The sequence below is a fragment of the Cicer arietinum genome, chromosome 2 (genome assembly GCF_000331145.2).
Source record: "Cicer arietinum cultivar CDC Frontier isolate Library 1 chromosome 2, Cicar.CDCFrontier_v2.0, whole genome shotgun sequence".
Classification (NCBI taxonomy): domain Eukaryota; kingdom Viridiplantae; phylum Streptophyta; class Magnoliopsida; order Fabales; family Fabaceae; genus Cicer; species Cicer arietinum.
This window is the reverse complement of record NC_021161.2, coordinates 7,059,680-7,080,198: the sequence shown is the minus strand read 5'-3', so window position 1 is coordinate 7,080,198 and position 20,519 is coordinate 7,059,680. Positions and strand designations below refer to the sequence as shown.

The 20,519-nt window shown below is 32.6% G+C and overlaps 2 protein-coding genes and 1 pseudogene across 8 annotated transcripts; 2 read left to right on the top strand and 1 right to left on the bottom strand.

Moving 5' to 3' along the window:
• Window positions 1–2,335: 2,335 nt before the first annotated feature.
• Window positions 2,336–4,731, top strand: LOC101504430 (U-box domain-containing protein 19). Its single transcript, XM_004489798.4, has one exon. The coding sequence runs from the start codon at window positions 2,413–2,415 to the stop codon at window positions 4,477–4,479; it is 2,067 nt and encodes a 688-aa protein (XP_004489855.1). The 5' UTR covers window positions 2,336–2,412; the 3' UTR covers window positions 4,480–4,731.
• Window positions 4,732–8,418: 3,687 nt separating this feature from the next.
• LOC101503020 (RNA-binding motif protein 25) lies at window positions 8,419–15,089 on the bottom strand. 7 transcript variants are annotated; one of them, XM_027331930.2, is made up of 9 exons: window positions 14,470–14,612; window positions 14,053–14,132; window positions 13,768–13,880; window positions 13,034–13,487; window positions 12,728–12,880; window positions 12,012–12,432; window positions 11,224–11,898; window positions 10,533–11,134; window positions 8,419–9,089 (listed from the first exon to the last, which is right to left on the bottom strand). In XM_027331930.2, the coding sequence occupies exons 4-9, from the start codon at window positions 13,256–13,258 to the stop codon at window positions 8,838–8,840; spliced, it is 2,328 nt and encodes a 775-aa protein (XP_027187731.1). In that variant the 5' UTR covers window positions 13,259–13,487; window positions 13,768–13,880; window positions 14,053–14,132; window positions 14,470–14,612; the 3' UTR covers window positions 8,419–8,837. The 7 variants fall into 7 exon arrangements, with proteins under 7 accessions (XP_027187731.1, XP_073221259.1, XP_073221257.1 ...); XM_073365158.1 differs by having other exon boundaries at window positions 13,768–13,877; XM_073365156.1 differs by having other exon boundaries at window positions 13,768–14,132.
• A 3,901-nt stretch (window positions 15,090–18,990) lies between these two features.
• Window positions 18,991–20,519, top strand: part of LOC101509033 (probably inactive leucine-rich repeat receptor-like protein kinase At5g48380) — an 8,330-nt pseudogene continuing 6,801 nt past the window's right edge.

The following is a 20,519-nucleotide window of genomic DNA, read 5'->3' as shown; positions in this document are numbered from 1 at the left end:
ATGGATTTCCTTTGTTATTGTCTTGTCATATGCCCAAATTGATCAAACTTTCTTGACATTTGAATTTTGGAGTATGCAGATCGTCATGATTTTTGTCTATCTTTGAGTCCTTTGATCTTTGCGATCAAATAACATTTTTGAGTCTGGATGATTCCTACTTGTTCCTTGCCATGTACTGATTTGATATGAATGATTTCCAGAGCGGACTTTTTATCACAGGGATAGAAAAGATTTGACCAATATACTGTGATGGATAATTTGTTGAAGCTGAAGATCATTCTCTGTTATGATGCAGAATGATCTTGTTGTTGTCTTTTCTTGATTTGCTTGATTCTGCTCTTAATTAAATCCACTCAAAAGCACAAGTTAAATTAACATAACATTTAGAATCATAATTAACATTCTTAATTAACCTTTGTTTATTTTCATCAAAACTTAAAATATAGAGTTTGTCTCAACAAAGTATTCTGATCATTTTGATTTTGTTACATTTATAAGCATTTTTCCATTTTATACTATTAACTTGTGAGTTGTGAGTTTATTCACAAATTCATGATTTTTAATTTTTAGTGGTCTTGAATCTGTATTGAATCTGTATTGTTTTTAATCTATATTATCTATTAAATTGAAGGAATAACATTTTTTAGTATAAATAAATACCCCTAGCACACTTACAACCTTCTCATGTGTTTTTCTAAATCCGAACCAACCCAAATGAAGCAAACTTGATTGGTTCGAGTTCATATTTTCCCACACAAAGTAGGATATCAATTCTGAGAACAACAAGAGTGAGACCCATCAAGAGCTTATTTTTCAGTTTTTGGTGTTGAGCTGGTTTGCAAGAGTTGATTTGTTAAAAAACTTAATATTGTGATTTGCTTGAGACATATATCTCACACATTCATGCAGTTGATGATTCAAATTTCAAACTCAATTGAAAAAATAAAAAAAAATAAAAATCTACTTATTTATTTTTCTACCGATTTTGATTCAATAATTACAAATGTTTAAAACTGTAAATGCAGCAAATCCAAATATTTTTTTGGTGCTGAAAATTCCATTATAAACAACATTAGTATTTTATCGACCTCTAATTTTTTGGTCGAAGGTCCTCTTTTTAATGAGCATTATTATCTACATGGGACATTGACCCATTCAAAAGAACAAGGCAAGCTAGATCACCATCATTATCATTATCATTATTGTAGAAATCTACCTCTTAAGTCCCACCTTCTCCTCTTTATCTCTCACTTTCCAATCACATGAAAAAACTTCTTTTTTTATTTTCTATTATTTAATATTTGAAAATTTTGAAAAATTGATAAGAATTTTGAAATTTATGATAAATGTGAAGTTTTTAAAATGTAATTTTTTAAAAAAAAATTAAAAAATTGAAATTTTTTATTAATGTGAAATTTTTGAAATGCAACTTTTTTAAAAAATAAAAATTTTTGATGAATGTGAAAATTTCAAAATACAATTTTTCTAAAAGTTTAAAAAAAAATTTGAAACTTTATATGAATGTGAAACGTTCTAAATGCAACTTTTTTTAAAAAAAACTTCGAAATTTCAGATGAATGTGAAATTTCTGAAATAATTTTTTTTCAAAAGTTAAAAAAAAATTAAAACTCTAAATGAATTTAAAACTTTTAAAATTTAATTTTTCTTAAAAGTTTCAACAAAAGTTCAAAATTTTAAATAAATGTGAAATTTTGAAAAAATATATTTTGAAAATTAAATAAATACAAAACTTTCAAAATATATTTTTTCATTATTTGAAAAAATCAAAAATTATTAAAATATTAATAATTTTATAAAAATTGAGTGTCGAATAATAAAATAAAACAATATTTTCATATGTTTTAGACGAGTCAAAAGATTTAAATGAGAAAATAAAAATTGATTTTTTTTGGGTATTATTGTGTTTTACACCCAATAATCATTCAATTCAAGCAAAACAAACATTTGACCAAATAATTGAATCTAAAATCCAAATAACTAGCCAACCCAAAGCCGCAATTTTATTAATTTTTTCCACAAACTTATTGGAATCTCAACGCTTGAACTTATTAAATAAATTAATCCCACGTTGTCAACATAAATGACTGTCGGAACCCTCTCTCTACGCACCTTCAAAAGTACTTTCCCTTTCCGTTTTTCACGTCCACGCGTCACTTCCTCAGCACCCTCCTTTCCAAGATCCAAAAAAGTACACGTGTCACCATATCAAAATTTCAAATACTATACACCATCAAATCGCCTTCTAACACGTGTCCCTCCTTTTCTCCTCTTATAAAAGCAAAACCTTCCTCCCCATGAAAACTAAAAACAGCACACGTTCATTACAAAGTTACAAATACAAAATCCAAACTCAAACCTTTTAATTAATTTTTTTGTCGTTTTATACTTTCCATGATCCGAACAACAAACGGGTCGGGTCGTCGGATATTAACATTTCCGGCGGTTCATCCCTGCGTGAACATTGCTCCTTCCACTCTTCTCTCTTCCCTCATCACTCTCTCCGACAGAATTGACAATTTCAAACACAAATTCTTCTCTTCCAACAAACGAAACGCGAAAAACGCTATTCGTTTGATCCAACTTTTCCAACCATTCTTCCATGAGATCCATGAAAATCATTCAAATCTTCCTTCTCCGGCGACCCTTTGTTTTTCTGAGCTATATTTCACCTTCCAGAAGCTTCTTTTCTTGATGGAAGATTTGACTCACGAAGGTGCTCGGTTGCTTATGTTGATGGAGTCGGGTCGGGTTGCAACAATGTTTCGGGTCTTGTTTAGATCCGTTGCAACTGCACTTGATGTTTTTCCTTTTGATTCCGTTGAGGTGTCTGTGGAAGCTAAAGAAGAGGTTTTGTTGTTGATGAAGCAAGCTAGGGAGGGAAGGTTTGATTTTGAGGATGATGATAAAGATCTAGTGATGTGTGTTAAGAATGTCTTGAACCTGTTTGAGAAAAGGGTTGCTCCCAATAAGTGTGATTTGAAGAGGGTTCTTGATTATATTGGGGTTTTGAAATGGAGTGAGAGTAATAAAGAGGTGAAATTTTTGGATTGTGAAATTGGGTTTGAGTGGTTGAATGAAGAAAAGAGAAAGGTGGGATTTTTAAGTAGTTTAATGGGTTTTATGAGTTATTGTAGATGTGTGGTGATGGAAGTTATGAATTGTGAAGAGGGTAAGGGAAATAAGAAAATTGATACAAGAAGAGAAAATGAGATGATTTTGAGTTGTGTCAATTCAGATGATTTTCTATGTCCAATCACTTTGGAGTTGATGAGTGATCCTGTGACTATAGAAACAGGTCACACTTATGATCGTTCTTCAATTCTCAAATGGTTCAGAAGTGGAAATGCAATATGTCCAAAGACAGGTAAAAGTCTTGACAGCATTGAATTGGTACCAAATTTGGTTTTAAAGAGGTTGATTCACCAATATTGTAATGTCAAAGGCATTCCTTTTGCTGATTCGGGTCGTCGGAATCACGACATTGCTAGGACGGTGCAGACAGGAAGTGATGCGGCCGAGGGAGCCATGAAGCTCTTGGCTGGTTTTCTTTGTGAAAGTCTTGAGAATGGAAATGTTGAACATAAGAATCATGCTGCATTTGAGATAAGGGTTCTTACCAAAACAAGCATTTTTAGTAGGTCTTGTTTGGTAGAAGCTGGTTCAGTTCCTCTTTTGTTGTTATTGTTGGCATCAAGTGATTCATCAGCACAAGAGAATTCTATTGCAGCCCTTTTAAACCTCTCAAAATACTCCAAGAGTAGAAGTGAGATGGTTGAAAATTGGGGACTAGAAATGATTGTTGGAGTCTTAAACAAAGGGGTAACGATTGAAGCTAAACAGCATGCTGCAGCAGTGTTGTTTTACCTTGCTACAAATGCTGATCATGGAAATTTAATAGGCCAAGAGCCAGAAGCAATTCCTTCACTGATCAATCTCATAAAAGACGGCACTGATCGAAGCATAAAGAATGGTTTGGTTGCAATTTTTGGCCTCCTTAGACACCATGAAAATCAGAAAAAGTTACTTGCTGCTGAAGCAATTCCTTTGTTAGTTAACATCTTAAAAGCAAGTGAAAAAGAAGACATTATCACTGACTCATTAGCAATTCTAGCAACTCTTGCAGAGAAAAGTGATGGAACAATGGAAATCCTTCAGTTTGGAGCTTTACATGTAGCTGTTGAAGTCATGAGTTCTTCCACTACTTCAAGATTCGGGAAAGAGCATTGTGTTTCTTTGTTGCTTTCACTATCAATAAATGGTGGAGAAAATGTGGTTGGTCATTTAGTGAAGCGTTCTTCACTTATGGAATCTTTATATTCACAACTAAGTGAAGGAACTTCTAGAGCAAGCAAAAAGGCAAGTGCTCTCATAAAGGTCCTCCATGATTTTTATGAAAGGAGATCCTCCGGCTACAAGGCATCAGTTATTCCACGTGAACAATCCATTCATGTATGGTAAATTAAACCCAGCATATTTTTTCCAACTGGGTATTCTTTGACTTGTTTTTAGTGATATGTGAATTGTAGATATATAGTGTATCGTATACATGTATTTGACATTTTGTTATTTGTACTTGATATTATTAGCTCATGTTTTAAAGAGCTAATATATTTTTATCAGCTTCTGTTTTTAAGGATGAAGCTTGTACAAATTATTGTAATTCATTTTTTTTTGTATTTAATCAAATAAGATTGTATGATCTCTGTTAAATATTAATCAAGAACAACTTTATTTTCCAGTTTGTGTGTGTGTGTTACTGTATAACCATACAAGAATGTGTTGCCCAACAGCTAAGAGGAGTGACTTGAGTTTGAAAACATGTTGTGAATTTCTCAAGTCCCTTGGCATGTTTAAAAACTTGGATAACTAGAGAGATCAAATTATATTAGTTTGGGATGTAAACTAATTACTATGATCATTGTGTAATGCATATGAGTTATCTATCACTGATGTTGTCAAATTAAGCAAATAAATAGTCTTTCTCTTTCTCAAGAAATATTACTTATTAGACAGTGTTAGATACTTCATACTTATAACAGCTACAAAAAAAAAAATTAAATAGTGTCAGGCAAGAATAATTAGAGTATGATAAATAGGTTTTTATGCGAACAGTTTTATTTTTTTAATCAGTAAATTTTCTTTTTATTTTATTAATTAATATTAACCTGAGTATGAGGATACTCAGATAATCCACAAGTTTATAATAGTACCAAATACTCTCTTATACGTTATAACACAACAAACACCACAACACCAATTTTCAGACATTGGAGTTTCTTACTTTGTAAGTATGCATCATCTTTCAATAACCACCAAGACACTATGATCTGCATCATTTTTCTGAGATCCATGCAAAATCAATATATCTTGGCCATATACCCGATAGTTACTTCCATGTAGGCATGACAACGGGGCGGAACGGAGACGGATTTTTCAGCTTTGCTCACCACTCTAGCCCACTACACGCGGCAAAGGCAATCACTCTTCTCTATTCATTAGAAATTTTTAGAGTAAATGTAACGACTAGTTACGTGGGTATAAAAATTGAGGTAATAACGCTAAAGTTGTAAGAATCATATAAGAGAATAAGGTGCTGTAATAAATAATAAATTATTAGAAAGAAGTAATGTTATGAAATCTCAAAAATTTATCCTTACAATTGAAAAATATTTAGTAATTAAAATATCCAAAACTGGGCAAATAGTGTCTAATCCCGACATAAAATGTAATGTAGACATTATGTCTACTTATTCTTGATCTACTAACCTAATCGAAGGAAATCACTCTTCTCAAGGAAGGTAGGACTTCTTAACTCTCGACGTCTCCAACGGTCTCAGTATCTGAAAACAACACTTTAATGAGATACAAAATCCCAGTGAATAATACACACAATTTCAAAACAAGTATTGTTCTCAGCCGGAGCGGTAACCGGAAAAATCGATCATGGCACCCGCCTTCATCCAAAAATATTCTTTAGAAATATTCGTGATATAACTAAGATTTCTCTATAATAACCAACTACTTTCAATAATTAATTAAAAACTCATCAAATAAATTAATGATAATCCACATCTATTATAATCAGATAATTCTAATATACACATTTATTCCACAAAAATAATCAGTTAATTCAATGATGGAGATATACTCCTTCTGCAAAGTGAGTATTATCTAATCATGTGGAGCACCAGCCCATCCAGTGTTGGGTACAAGACCCATTTGTGTGGAGTTTAAACCTCATCTCTTTGTGAAGTTTAAAACCCATCAATATGTGGGGTCCAAGACCCCTCCATTAGGAGTTTAAACCTCATCTCTTTGTGAAGTTTAAAACCCATCAATATGTGGGGTCCAAGACCCCTCCATTAGGAGTTTAAACCTCATCTCTTTGTGAAGTTTAATACTCATCCCGGTGGAGTTTAAGTGAAGTTTAAAACCCATCAATATGTGGGGTCCAAGACCCATCCATGTGGAGTTTAAACCTCATCTCTTTGTGAAGTTTAAAACCCATCAATATGTGGGGTCCAAGACCCATCCATGTGGAGTTTAAACCTCATCTCTTTGTGAAGTTTAAAACCCATCAATATGTGGGGTCCAAGACCCATCCATGTGGAGTTTAAACCTCATCTCTTTGTGAAGTTTAAAACCCATCAATATGTGGGGTCCAAGACCCATCCATGTGGAGTTTAAACCTCATCTCTTTGTGAAGTTTAAAACCCATCAATATGTGGGGTCCAAGACCCATCCATGTGGAGTTTAAACCTCATCTCTTTGTGAAGTTTAAAACCCATCAATATGTGGGGTCCAAGACCCATCCATGTGGAGTTTAAACCTCATCTCTTTGTGAAGTTTAAAACCCATCAATATGTGGGGTCCAAGACCCATCCATGTGGAGTTTAAACCTCATCTCTTTGTGAAGTTTAAAACCCATCAATATGTGGGGTCCAAGACCCATCCATGTGGAGTTTAAACCTCATCTCTTTGTGAAGTTTAAAACCCATCAATATGTGGGGTCCAAGACCCATCCATGTGGAGTTAAAACCTCATCTCTTTGTGAAGTTTAATACTCATCCATATGTGGGGTACAAGACCCATCAAGTGTGAAGTTTAAACCTCATCTCTTTGTGAAGTTTAATACTCATCCATGTGGAGTTTAAACCTCATCTCTTTGTGAAGTTTAATACTCATCTATAGGTGGAGTTTAAACCTCATCTCTTTGTGATGACTCATCAACTTGATTATCCCACGTGTAATTTCTATATAAAAAGGGCAATTAGGTCTTTGACAATAACTAAAATAGCCAATTAAGTTCATGACAATAATTAAATGAACAATTTAATCATTGCAACAAAAAATTCATTAAATTATAATATAATTTAAAAAACGACGTCAATAACATCTCAATTAAACCACACAATATCATTCATGAACAACACATGAAATCGCAAATTCAAAAACGTGAACAAAAAGAATAATAATGCACCTTCAAAAATCAAGGGCAAACAAGAAAAACGTGAGAATGAAGAAGAAAATGCAGCTTCTGAACGGCGGAGGTCACACCTTCAAAATCACAGACCACTATGAAATCCAAAGGAATTCTATCTTAGACTTATGGATTTTATAGATAAAATAACCACTAAAATTTATTTTTTCTTAAATAGAGAGAAGAACTAAATTATCCAATTTTTTTCTTAAAGACTAAAATGTATTTTTAATTTTTTTAGAAACTTAATTGGATCTTTCAAAATTTCTCAAAAAACTAATTTAATACGATTTATTTTTCTTAAGTACTAAAAAATATTATTATTATTCCTCAATGATTAAATTGAGTCTCCCAATTTCTTAGGAACCAAAATAAACCTTTACTCAATTTTTTATGAGGATCCATTAAATTTGGACAGACTATCAATTCCAAGATAGTATCTTTATATCCTTAAACACTCTCAAACTCAAATTCCTTTATATCAAAATTCATTTTTTCCTATCTTCCAAATACAAGCGTACTTAACTATTGGAGACTGTTGCTGCTCCCGAAAGGCCTCCAAACAAGTAGAAATGAGCATCTCCCCTGCCAAACACAGTCTATCCCAAGGCCTAACTCAAAATGATTAGGCATTCAAACGACATGTGATTCGTAACCTCAGGCCACAACCAGTCACAAACTCATTGTAGTTAACAAATTATAATTGTAATATCATAAAAATGATTATTTTCAGATAGATTTACATTAATTGTTAACTAGATTTTTCAGCCATGACCCTAATTTCACCATTAGTAATAGCTTGCAAATATTGAATTAGAAATAGCAATGATATAGGTGAAAAATATGAGCAGGATCTGAGATAAAATTTGAGTATACTCCCTGCAACTGAACCTAAGTGAGACCAGATCAAAAAGTCATAAAACAAAAAATAGTCTATATTTTGGAATAAAATTTTAGTTGTACAGCTTAGAACTACATCTTGCTTGACTGAATCATATTGGAGGGTATAACACCTTTGGACAGTATTTCTTAACGCAAGAATGAGGACGATATTCTCTTCAAATCAAACAAAAAAGAATGCAACAGAAGTCCAGGACAGTCATCATCAACAGATCAAGGTTGACTATTCACATTAGAAAAATTGCCACCGGATTCTCATGCATAAAGAAAACGGTCATTTATCAAGATAACTACTTGAATCTTGAAGCAATACGAACTGAAAAAAGTTTGATTATGCAGCCATCTTATAATTTCAGCTGGCCACATATAATGAGATGGTGGCAAAAACCTAAATCCAGCAGAAAAGGAAAAGGGTAGAACAGCAATATCCAATAAATCATGATTTTGACCTCAAAGCAAGCCCTGTCTCAACCTTCTTGATTTCAAAGATAAGCATCCTCCACATCTTGAGAACGAACATTTCAGCCTCTTCATCTAAAATGATCTGAAGACGCTCTAGCATTTGAGATGCTTTCACATGTTCTTGCGTACTTGAAACAATATAGTCTATCAACGTATTTTCTTCTTCCCCCAAAAACTCTTTGATTTTCTTTGAAATCCACGGTCTCATTCTATCGTGTAATTGATGCTGACAAAAATAACATGATCATTAAGTTAAACATAAAACTGCATTCTCTACTTTTTAGACTACACAAGCCTAGATGTAAACAAAGCACGTACTAAAAAAGCAGTTTAAACATGTGCAATGTTGAAAAGCAAGAGCTGTTCAACTCCAGAGTAGGGGCTGTTCTTACAGAATAGAATATGAAAAATATTAAAATTTAAATAGATTAAATTCCTAAAAAGATGAGAAGGTTTCTCTCTGGACTCCATTTACTTTACATATTTTTATGTTTCTGTAAAACCGAAAATGCATACCAACTATCAAGAGATCGGATAGCATCTTTCCTTTTCCAATAAATAGTTGTTAGTCCATGTAGAGAAAAGGTGTAACTCTAAAACTTCCAATGTTTTTTTTTTTTCATTCGAGGATGCTACAATAGTTCCTTCTATATAAAGCTACAGAAATTCTTCAATCTTTCTGTCTAAAACATTACACAATTACACTAATAGCCCTATAATAGTGATCGGGACTACGGGTATTTTGTGGTGCCCATATCCCACATGAATGGTTTGCGTATTTAAGTGGCTTAGTTCTTCTCCCTTGATAGCTATCATTAGAGGGAGGGTTCCCCATGTTCTTGATACTTATTATCGATTGGTATAAGAGTTGGTAACATTGATATTTTTTCCTTTTCATTTACAGCCTCTCCTTAAATTGTGCGAAATAATCTAGCATGACACTTAAAATAGAACGGAATGAATATAAAACTATACCAATCTGGCTCATCAAGCCAAACAAAAGAGATTAGATGACATTTTAATTAATGGATGGCGACCAATCCCAAAAACGGTAAAGTGTGATATCAGGATGGCCATTGTGCTGAAAATTTTATATACTACTAACAAAATACCCATCCATACACATGTGGTTGCATGGCATTGGTTACTAAGCTAGACATTATATAGTTAAAATATTTGTTGTAAAATAGTATTATCGAAGTTTAAGAAAACATGTTGAAATATAATATCTTCAACTGCACAATACAATTGTTGTCTATTAACATGCATCTCGCTCATGTTTCAAATATTTATTATTAATATACACCTAAAATCTCAACAATTAGTTGTGGCTGACCAAATAGGAGAAGGGTGAAAAACTAGAGCAGGAGAGACAGAATGAGAAATAATGCTTTGTTTTCATGATTTATAATTGCAAAATTTATCAAATACCATAACCAAAAAGCCCTAGCATTTAAATCTTGAGAGTCTTCTTTAGAATTTTTTATCATTATAGTCTGGTATTATTTTGACGTGATGCTATTTCGGCTAATGCATAAAACCGCCCCCCTACTGCGTGTCATATAGCGGCCAGGGCCTGCTCCGCTGTGCCACTGTAGTGTGCTATTGACTACACTATCAAGACCAAATGATTACTCAATTCAAAATTTATAGATAAAAAACCAAGTACCTTGTCATACACTGCCCAGTCTATCTCATATGAGAACAACTCCTCCTTGGTCTTTGGTATCATATCAATTAACTGTTTTGCATCCAAGAGCCTCCTGTTATCATAAGTCTTGTGTTTCTCCGACCCATGATCTCGATCCCTGTCACGGTCAGAATTTTTCTCCCTGTGTTCATCTCTGTGGTGAGTGCCATCTTCATCACCCCGATCCCTGTCCCGGTGGTTAGACTTATCATTTGAATGCCTACTTCTATCCCGTTCTCCATCCAGCCTCTCTTCCTTGAAATTGGTACTGGATATACGCTTTGCAAACTCAGCAGCTGCAGCCAAATTGGGTGGTGTTGGCCCAGAAGCAGTAGGTTCAACAGCCTGCAATTCCTCTGTTGAGTAATCAATTGGAACCAAAGGCCTCAATTTTTTATCCTTGTGTGCATCATCGTCTTCATCTTCATGGAAAACAGAAGGGACAGTTGTCCTTTTTCCTGAGCCAACCAGACCAAATCCCAACTTCTTCATAGGAGCATTTCCACTTGACTGTGTATCAGTTGTGGCTACAGATGCCATGGCTGATTCTTCATTGATTGTATTTAGTACATTACCATCACCTGTGACGTAAATCATGAACCCTGTTATAATGAGAAAGAGAAACAAAGAAAGAGGAAAGCACAGATTTGGAATATTTACGAAAAAATACCAATATCACCTTCATGACTATAATCAGCTATAGTATCTTGTACAGCAACAATATTCTTCATTTCATTAGTGATCTCTTTGGTAGCCATGGTTTCGTCACCACCATTTACAATGTGCTCTGACAATAGCTTCAATGCATCTCTCTGACGCATCAATTGTTGATCCTCCTCGGCCCTCTTCTTGGCCTCGACAATTTCCTCCTCTTCTTTTTGTCTGTCAGCCAGGTCATCTTCCTTTTCTCTCTGCCTCTTCTTTCTCTTCTCCTCTATCGCATTTCTACGCCACCTCTTCCTAGAATCCCCGTCGTCATCCTCTTCATCATAAAGAATTTCCTTTCTCCGTTTGCGTTCCCTTTCCTTCTCTTTCTCCTTTTCATACTGACGTTCTTTCTCTTTCTCTCTTTCTCTATACTCCCATTCCTTCAAATATACTTCAAACTGACGTTCAACCTCTTCAATCCTTCGTTTTTGTTCCCTCTCCTTCCGAATACGTTCCCTCTCAGCTTCTCTTTCATATCTCTCAAGTTCTCTTTCCTTTTCTCTTTTCAGTTCCCTTTCTCGATCTCTCTCCCTGTTTTTCCTGTCATGCCTTCTGTCAGGTGTTTCAGGTCTATCATGTTCAGTGGTTGGTTTGTTATCACTGTTTGTCTCTCTCTCATTTTTATCTTCAACTATTTCTACAGAATTTGAAAAGCAAAGCAGCTGAATAATGTTTTCAAAGATAACAAGAAAAAAAGAAAAACAGTATCCTGATGATAGAATATGGCCCCACAAAAAATATTTCGCTTACCATTCTTCTTTGTATCCACGTCAGAATCCCCTTCTCTTGTTTTAGTCGGTTGTTCGGAAGTTGAATTCACAGAACCATCACCAGTTGGCGGCGGAGGTGGTGGAGGCAAAGGTCTTGTCTTCAACCTCTCCTCAATCATATTCTTGATCTTTTCTAAAGCATCTCGATCGATTTCCTTATCTTCATCAGTAACAATCCCAAAACTTGCCACATCGTGGGATTTCTTGTTCCCCGAATCACTGTCCTCCTTTTTTGAGTGCTCCAGATCAGGCTTTGCATCCTCATTTACATCAGAAGGTTTTGCAACTTCTTCATCTTTTTCAACTCCTCCTGCTGCCTGAGTTTCCTTTTCCTTTGAATTCTCAGTTTTTCTTTGAACATACTTCTCCAGATAGTTTCTCATAGCTTCATCTACATTGATCTGTCCGCAAAATTTAAAAGATAAATGACAAAAAATCAGAACCAGTGGAAAATAAAATAGTGCCAAATGAATATTAATATGAGAATACCGTGCATCATTAAAAGAAATTTAAGGAAATGTTTACTTGGAAAATTGTCAATACGTTTGAAATACCCAAAAAGATCTGAAAGTTTAATAATAATAATACAACCTCCATTGCATGAAGATAATTGTTAAGTCAAGATCAGAAGCAAAATGCTAGTTCCGCATAAAATTTAACAGGGAAAAGTGTAAGCAAGCTAGGAAAAAGACATACCATTAGTTCTTGCCCATCAACATTTAATTTCGTAAGGAGACGTAAAGCACGGAGAACCCCTTCAGCAGTCTCAAACTCGAAAAAACCAAAACTTTTAGGAGTTCCACTTGATAGATCCTGAGGTCGTTTCCAGCTCTTGATATTCCCACATAACTTACAAGGAAATAACAGAATCAGAATACTTTAAATATACCAAAAAATCTTCAAAGTTAACAATTGTATAGTTGTTACAATAAGAAGATAAAAAGACGATAAATAACTAAACGCTGCTTCTTCCTAGAGAAAATATCAAACTTAGAAATTTACTTTGAGGAGAGAAAGCATGAACTCATTTTCCACAGTTGGTGCAATCTTGCCAATGTAAACGGTTGTATGTTGCTTCTCAGATGGAGTAACAATAGGAGGAACCACGGGTCTGATAACAGGAGGAATAATAGGGCGAATTGTGGGGATCCCTGCAACAGGTGGGCGTGATAATGGAAGTACGTTGATTGCTCCAGGAAGGCGTGGAGGATATACAGGACGAATCATAGTTCCATAAGGAGGTGGATAACGGGGAATTCCTGTACATAGCAGAAAACATCTATGCAAATATATTAGAGCAGATCATGAGTGAGTATACACAGTAAACAAATAAAATATATACAACACTAAAGATATATACAGAAAAAATGTGACGAACAATGGAATGCTGTTACCACACATCAAAAGCATAATAGAGATGGCAGCACAGCAAATAATCACCAGCTGAAATGACAACCTGAAGAAAACAATAAAAAAATACTATCGCGTTTGAAATTCACGGATGTCCAGAAAGTGCTTACCTTTTGTCTGACAACTTGAAACATAGCAGGCTTCTAAAACCATCCCATCCACCAATGGCAAATAGTAACTTTCATAATCTCATGTATACATAGTTTACTAAGGAAAATCTAGTTGAATTATAAGTTCTTTTTTATACATAGGAGCCCATGTTGCAGCATAAAAATGGAATGAAACTGCAGTAGAGAGAGAAAAGGGAATTGAAAAGATTGCAATACCTCATGACAAAAGGTCAACGTGCATTCAGTTGCAAACATGGTCGGCTTCTGGTGGTATTCAAAAAGCCATGGATGGGAAAGTAGTACCCTTATAACTAGCAGAAAGTGGCCTACTAAAATGAGCATGACACAACCATACACATTATTTAGATCGACAAAAGAACAACCTATTTCTATTTACTTGAATTAACTTTCCATTATCACAAGATCACTCTGTGTAAGCTTGGTTTCAAATTCATCATTTTAGTAAAAGACAATCAATAAACTAGGCAAATATATGCATACCAAAAAATGAGTTGTAGAAGGGAGGGGTGTCTTTAACCAATATGAAGCCTTCTTTTCCTTTCTCATCTTTCAATACGACACTGTAGGAGAATTGAGAAACAATCCCGTCATCGATACCCCTTATCTAACTATCAATAACTTTTTTATTCTAAATCTCTCCCAACTCATCCAAAATGAAACCCCTCACCATTACAAAAACAAAACACAATATCCATCCATCAATCAATCAATGACAAAAAGGTCTTCTTTTCGCACTACTAAACACACTCAACAACAAATCTTCACAAAATTCACAGCACAAAAATAAATATATAATCAACAATCGAAGAAGAAACATTAATTTGAATCCATCTAAGCATACACACACACGAAATCACAAAAACAATGAAATTAAACATAATTGAATAAATGACCCACCCGCAGGGTTTATAGCTCCTTGTGGATGCGCAGCGTAACCGTTTGGGATATGAGCATAAGGTCGAAGTGCAGGATTAGTCCCCGGTATTTGATACGACATCATCGGTTGCATCTGCGGCATCGGAACCGGTACAGTGGAGCCGGTCACGCCGGGAGGCGGATTAGGGTTTTGGTAAGCGCCAGCAGGATTGGGCAAGGGAGTGAACTGTGGCACTTGAGTACCAAGTGGCCGGAACGAAGGCGCCGACGGAGGGAGAACGCCAGGGATTTGCGGCGGAGCTACCGTGGAATATAATGATGTAGGCGGAGGAGGTAGCGATGGTGGAGTTACTAACGGTGAATTGGAATTAGGGTTTGTGGCGTGGGGTGTGGATGAGGGTGTTGAAGATTGCGATTGCGATTGTGATTGAGATAATTGGGGGAGTGGATCGGGTTGGTTCGGGATGGGGTTAGGAGGTGGAGGTTCGGAATTTGGTTGAGTGTTGGATTGTAGAGTTGCGGGAGAAGAGGTGGAATCCGCCATTGAAGACGAATGAATGAGTTTTGAGGGTTCAAAGTGAAAGAAAGGTGAATGTGGTTTTGGTTTTGTGCCCTAGCATAGAATGCGTGTAATTGGGTGCGCAGGTTTAAATGGATGTGTAGTGTAGGGTAAGGCTAGAGAGTTTGATCCGGTGCTTCGCTTCATTCATCACATCTCTCGACACTCATACCTCGTGCCGCTAAATTCTTTTATTGCCACGTCCATCTCATTTTAATTAAAAAAAACTAAATTACACTTTACTCTTTAATTTATTTATTATCTGAATTCATTTTGCATATTTTCTTTTATTTTTTTATTGCATTTTAATCTTTAACTATGTTTTTATTAGAAAATTGAGTATTTCTTTCGGTTTTTATCAAAAACACATTAAACTTTGTTATATGCTATTTGTGACTCATAAATTTTATTATTTAATATAAAAAACTCAATTTTAGACTTAAAAAATCCATCAAAAATATAACCTTAAAATTTAAAATATTTCAAACTTACATCATCTACCATAACTCCACTCATTTCTACCACCCCACAAAGAACTTGAAATTAGAAGGTTTATGATTTCTCCTCAGTAAAAAGTGGTGTCGTAGCACTGATTGATTGGTTGAATGAAACAATAAGGTATTTAAGAGTGGTGTTTCCGCAAACGACAGAGAAGCAAAAAATATGCTACATATTTGTGAGTGACGTTGTTAATAGATTGTTGTTGGAGATGAAGAAGAGTTATGGGTTTAGAGTTGATTTTTTTAATTATATGATTAAATTTTTAGTGAAAAATGTGATGTCACAAACCTAAAATGACATATTTATATACCTTTACATTTTTTTTTTTTGCATAAACTCTTATAGAAATGATAAACTTGACTAATAAAAGTATATTTAAGAGACCAAAGCATAATAGAAAATAAAGTTAAATGATTAAAAATGTAATTTATAGTCATAAAAAAATATCTCAAAATGAATGCTATTTTTTATCATGCCCACTTTCTTAAGCGAGTTTCGAAAATATCTTCATAGATATCTACATGACGATGACGTGATTTTATTTGATGCATATGTAAAAAAGTTTTTACAGTATTGGCGTATATTATGAGTCTTCATAAATTCTTGTTTTTTAGCATTTTGTTAGCAATTTTTCATTTATTTTTGTTTATTTTTGTAGTCAATTTAATAAGGAAAAAAAATTGAATTGTCTTAGATCATTTTTTTTATATTTTGTTATTAACCCTTTCTAAACATATAAATTCTTAGAATATTTTTTTTTTTTTTTATGTTACATGTCAATTATATTAAATAACAGTCAAACGCGAAGTTATAAATAGATAGTCATAATATAAAATTGTCTTTTATTGTTGTTTTTATTGTTGTTTGAGCACAAGAAAGAGGTACCATGGCACATTGTGCCAATCATTGCGTTGTAGTGCTTTTCCTAGCACAACTTCATGCCTCTAAGCGCAACAAGAGGTCTAATTGGCGCATTGTGCAGCATGGTTGCACCCAATTTAATTATAAGACAACGCATTGCGCCAACACCCAACACAATGCACCGATTTGTGTTATTAGATCATTATTTAAGTCAAAAATCGGTAATCTGTTAGGGTTTGAATTTTACGATGCAAAAGAGAAGACAACTATACCTTGAAGGAGACCTTGTGCAATCTTTTTATGTGTAATTTTCTTTTTTCTATGTACTTTTTATCAAACAGTATGAGTACCTAATTTACTCTTTAGTTATGGATTAGATGGAGCTTCTTACATCTATGTAGTTTTGATTTTTGTATGCTATTTATGCAATTATAATATATTTGACTATTCATATATTTTTGTTCTTAATGTTTTTCTATGCTTAATCACCATAGAATTAAATCTATGTATTATTTAGTTATTAGAAAATAGACTATAATAACCGGAATCAAAATACATGGTTGTGTTTTTATATTATTATAAGAATATAAAGTATTAATTTGTGTTTAATAAATTAATGTTCGTACATGCTTTGAGTAACAATCCGATCACCTAAAAAATTAAAGTTCATTAGTGTTAATCAAAACATGCTTTTGAACTAAGTTGATTAAAACAAAGAAACAAACATGTTCCTAAAGTTGATAGTATGATATTTCCTTATTCACTTTGAAGAAAAACAAAACGAAAGTATGTTAAACCAAATAAAAGTACTTTGATTATCTTTTTCTAGATTTGATTTTGAGAAAAGAATGATATTTGGTTGATGAAGATTTGAATTTTTTTATTTGGAGATTCGATGAGGAGGATAAAATTTTTTGAATTTTTTTATTTGGAGATTCGATGAGGAGGATAAAAATTTTTGAATTTTTTTTAAAAAAAAACTCTAATTTTTTTTTAACTGATTCTTTAAAAAAAATAACAATGTTAATATTTTAAAATTTAAATGATTACGTTGAGAGAGAGAAAAAAAATTAAAAAATTACATTTATAATTGTAATTAAAAAATTGAACTATCATCTATAAACTTACGTTGCTTGCAACGCCAACATATTTTAAGACATATATTTTTTTTAAAAAGAAAAATGAACATAAATAAAAAAAGATAAAGATAAATGATATTAGTGTACACTTTCTTAAAGATAAATGACTTAAAACAACGGATTTACTTTTCCATGCATAGATGCTTAATGAATATCACTGTGTATACATCATATATTTGATATTTTTAATCATAGTATTTATAAATATCTCAGAGAAATTTACTAAATAAAACTTACTGATAAATCTATATCATTATATTTCATGAATATTAATATATTTTATTAAAAAGTGCTGACAATCCATTATCTAACATATTATTTTTGATACGTTGAAATGTAATGATAAATAATGTCTTATTATCTTTATTTTATTGTAATACAATTTAGTGAGTACCACAGGAGAAAAAAAAGTGAATAGAGAGTATGCCTATGTCTATAAAAGCAACATAGCTATAACCATTAATTTTTCTTACACCACAAATGGATGTACTTGTGAAGGACTATGCTTAAAACTACTATCGGTTCTTAAAAAATGTCAATGTTTTAGGAAAAAATACTTATTTTGTAGTTTTCAAATTTTAAAACAACATTAATTATTGATTTGATAAAATTATTGATAGCTATTTATTACAGAGAGAAAAGAATGTGAAATGAAATGTTCATTCAGTCTCAAAATAACTGGGATCTTTGCAACAAAAAAAATCTCTATAAAATTGTCACTTTTTGATTTTTAATGCAATTTTAATTACTTTCTTCTAATTGTATAATCTAATTAATGTCGTATACATCACTTTTAAATTATTATTCTTCACTTTATATTTGTGACAATAAAAATAAATTAATAATTTATATGGATAGTTTGATAAAATCAACTCTCTTTTATTTTTTCTTTAATCTATGTAAAATGGTCAACCGACAAATATTTTAGAACAAAGAAAGTAGTAAATAGTTAAAAATATTACAGAGAAAAGATATATAATTTTATAAAAAAAAAATTATTAATGTATATATGTAGATAACATAAAAAAGATAATTAAAAATGAACCTACGAACTATTTTTAATGAAATATAAACAAACAAAAATAATAATTAAAAATTGATATATTTTAATTAATTTTTTAACCAAATACATAAACATTTCAAAACTTATATTTCATTTCAGAAGAAATATATCTTATTATTCTATTCATTCTTAAACTTTAACTATTTTAATTTTAGACACAAATATTAAAAAAATAATAAATTTAAAAAACATGCCTTATCTTTGTTACCCTTAATTCTTTAAATAAAATTAATTTAAAGCGACAGAAGGGGGAGTATCAAAGTGGACTTAAAAGTTTAGTATTTCATTTGACGCGTTACGGTCATAAGCGGAACCGATTCAATTTGTATTAGCGTCAACGGCAAGTCAATGAGGCTACACATTAGACACAGTAAGCACCTCTTTTCATACGCGGTGGTAAAAAGGATTCAAAATATAATTGAATTAAATGTAAGAAAAATGTATTTGGATACACATGTTAACACTGTAAGCAAACTCTTACCATTTTGCGAAGTAGCACTTTGTGTGTGCTATTAACCAGCTTGCATCAAACATGGAATTTTGTAACCAATTCAAAGAATCATTTAAGCAAGGTCTTATTGTTGGCTATTTTTTCACTGCAACTTTTCTCATAGTTTTTTATATGTCCTATTGTCTACCCACACAACTTATCAAGAAGAAGAGGAAAAATAAGAAAACAAGAGAGATGCCCAAATTGCTTCATCGGGATAATATCAAAGAGGCATGTATATACTTTTTCTTTTTTTAATCTCTTTCTGCATATTTTTGTTTTATTCTAAAGAAACCATTTTAGTCCATGACTCGACACTGTTATTTTAGTTGCTAACTCAATAAAAGATCGAGATTAGTCTCTGACAAACATATGCCACTTTAGTTATTGACGTTAACTTATTTGTTAGCTATATTAAGTGGGTGACATGTATGTGTGACTAAATGATATGTCACTCTCTCCTATGTCAGTCTCGTCAATAGGCATTTTTTTTTTTAATGAGACTTTAAATGAAAAAAATTGTATTTTTCTCTCTCTCTCTCTCCAAGTTACCTTTTGTCATTTCTTTTCTCTTCAGTTACATTTTCTTTTATGTTTGTTCCCTTCATCAAATTCAATAAATTATTACATACATAGATCATTATGACTATAAGTTATCATTTTAAGGGACTATAATGACGGTGAATATTATTTTTAGGGATCATTGTGATTATATTCATAACTTTAGTTCGTTTAAAACTTTTTTTTTTTAATTTAAAGCTTCATTTTTTTTTTTAATTTAATGTCAATTTGGTTTATATCTATTCATTAGACCCACACATAAGAGAGTCATACGTCACTCAACCACGTACCGTACACGTCACCTAATTAACGGGGCTGACAAACGTCAATAATTATAGTGATAGACGTTTGATTGAGTCAATGACTAATCTGAATTTGTTTACTGATAATTTACCATTTGTTTTATTATTATTATTATTATTATTATTATTATTATTATTATTATTATTATTTGTTGATTATGATATCAAAATCAAAATCATAAGATTCTGATTTTATTTAGTTATTAGAATGTATTACTTAGGATTTCTATTTTAATTTTATTTTCTATTTAGTGATAGCATTTATAGAGAAAATCAATTTCCTAATTTTCAGCTCTATTTGATTGTACATAATTAATTTCTTGTCCTATTTATATTTCCTCATGTAATCAATTTTAGTATCAAGTGAAAATACAATTACTTTTTCACATGGTATTAGAGCTCGATCTGAACCATTCTTAGTCTCTATCATCGACCCAACCATGGAAGGAGAGCAAACAGAAGGTACGCCTAAGGAGACAGACATAACTCTTATGAGTTCAACTGAAAGGACTACACTTCTTATCACACAAATTGAATGGCCAAAACTACCTTCAATGGGAGAGGTGTGACCAAATCTTTCTCAAAGGACAAGGGA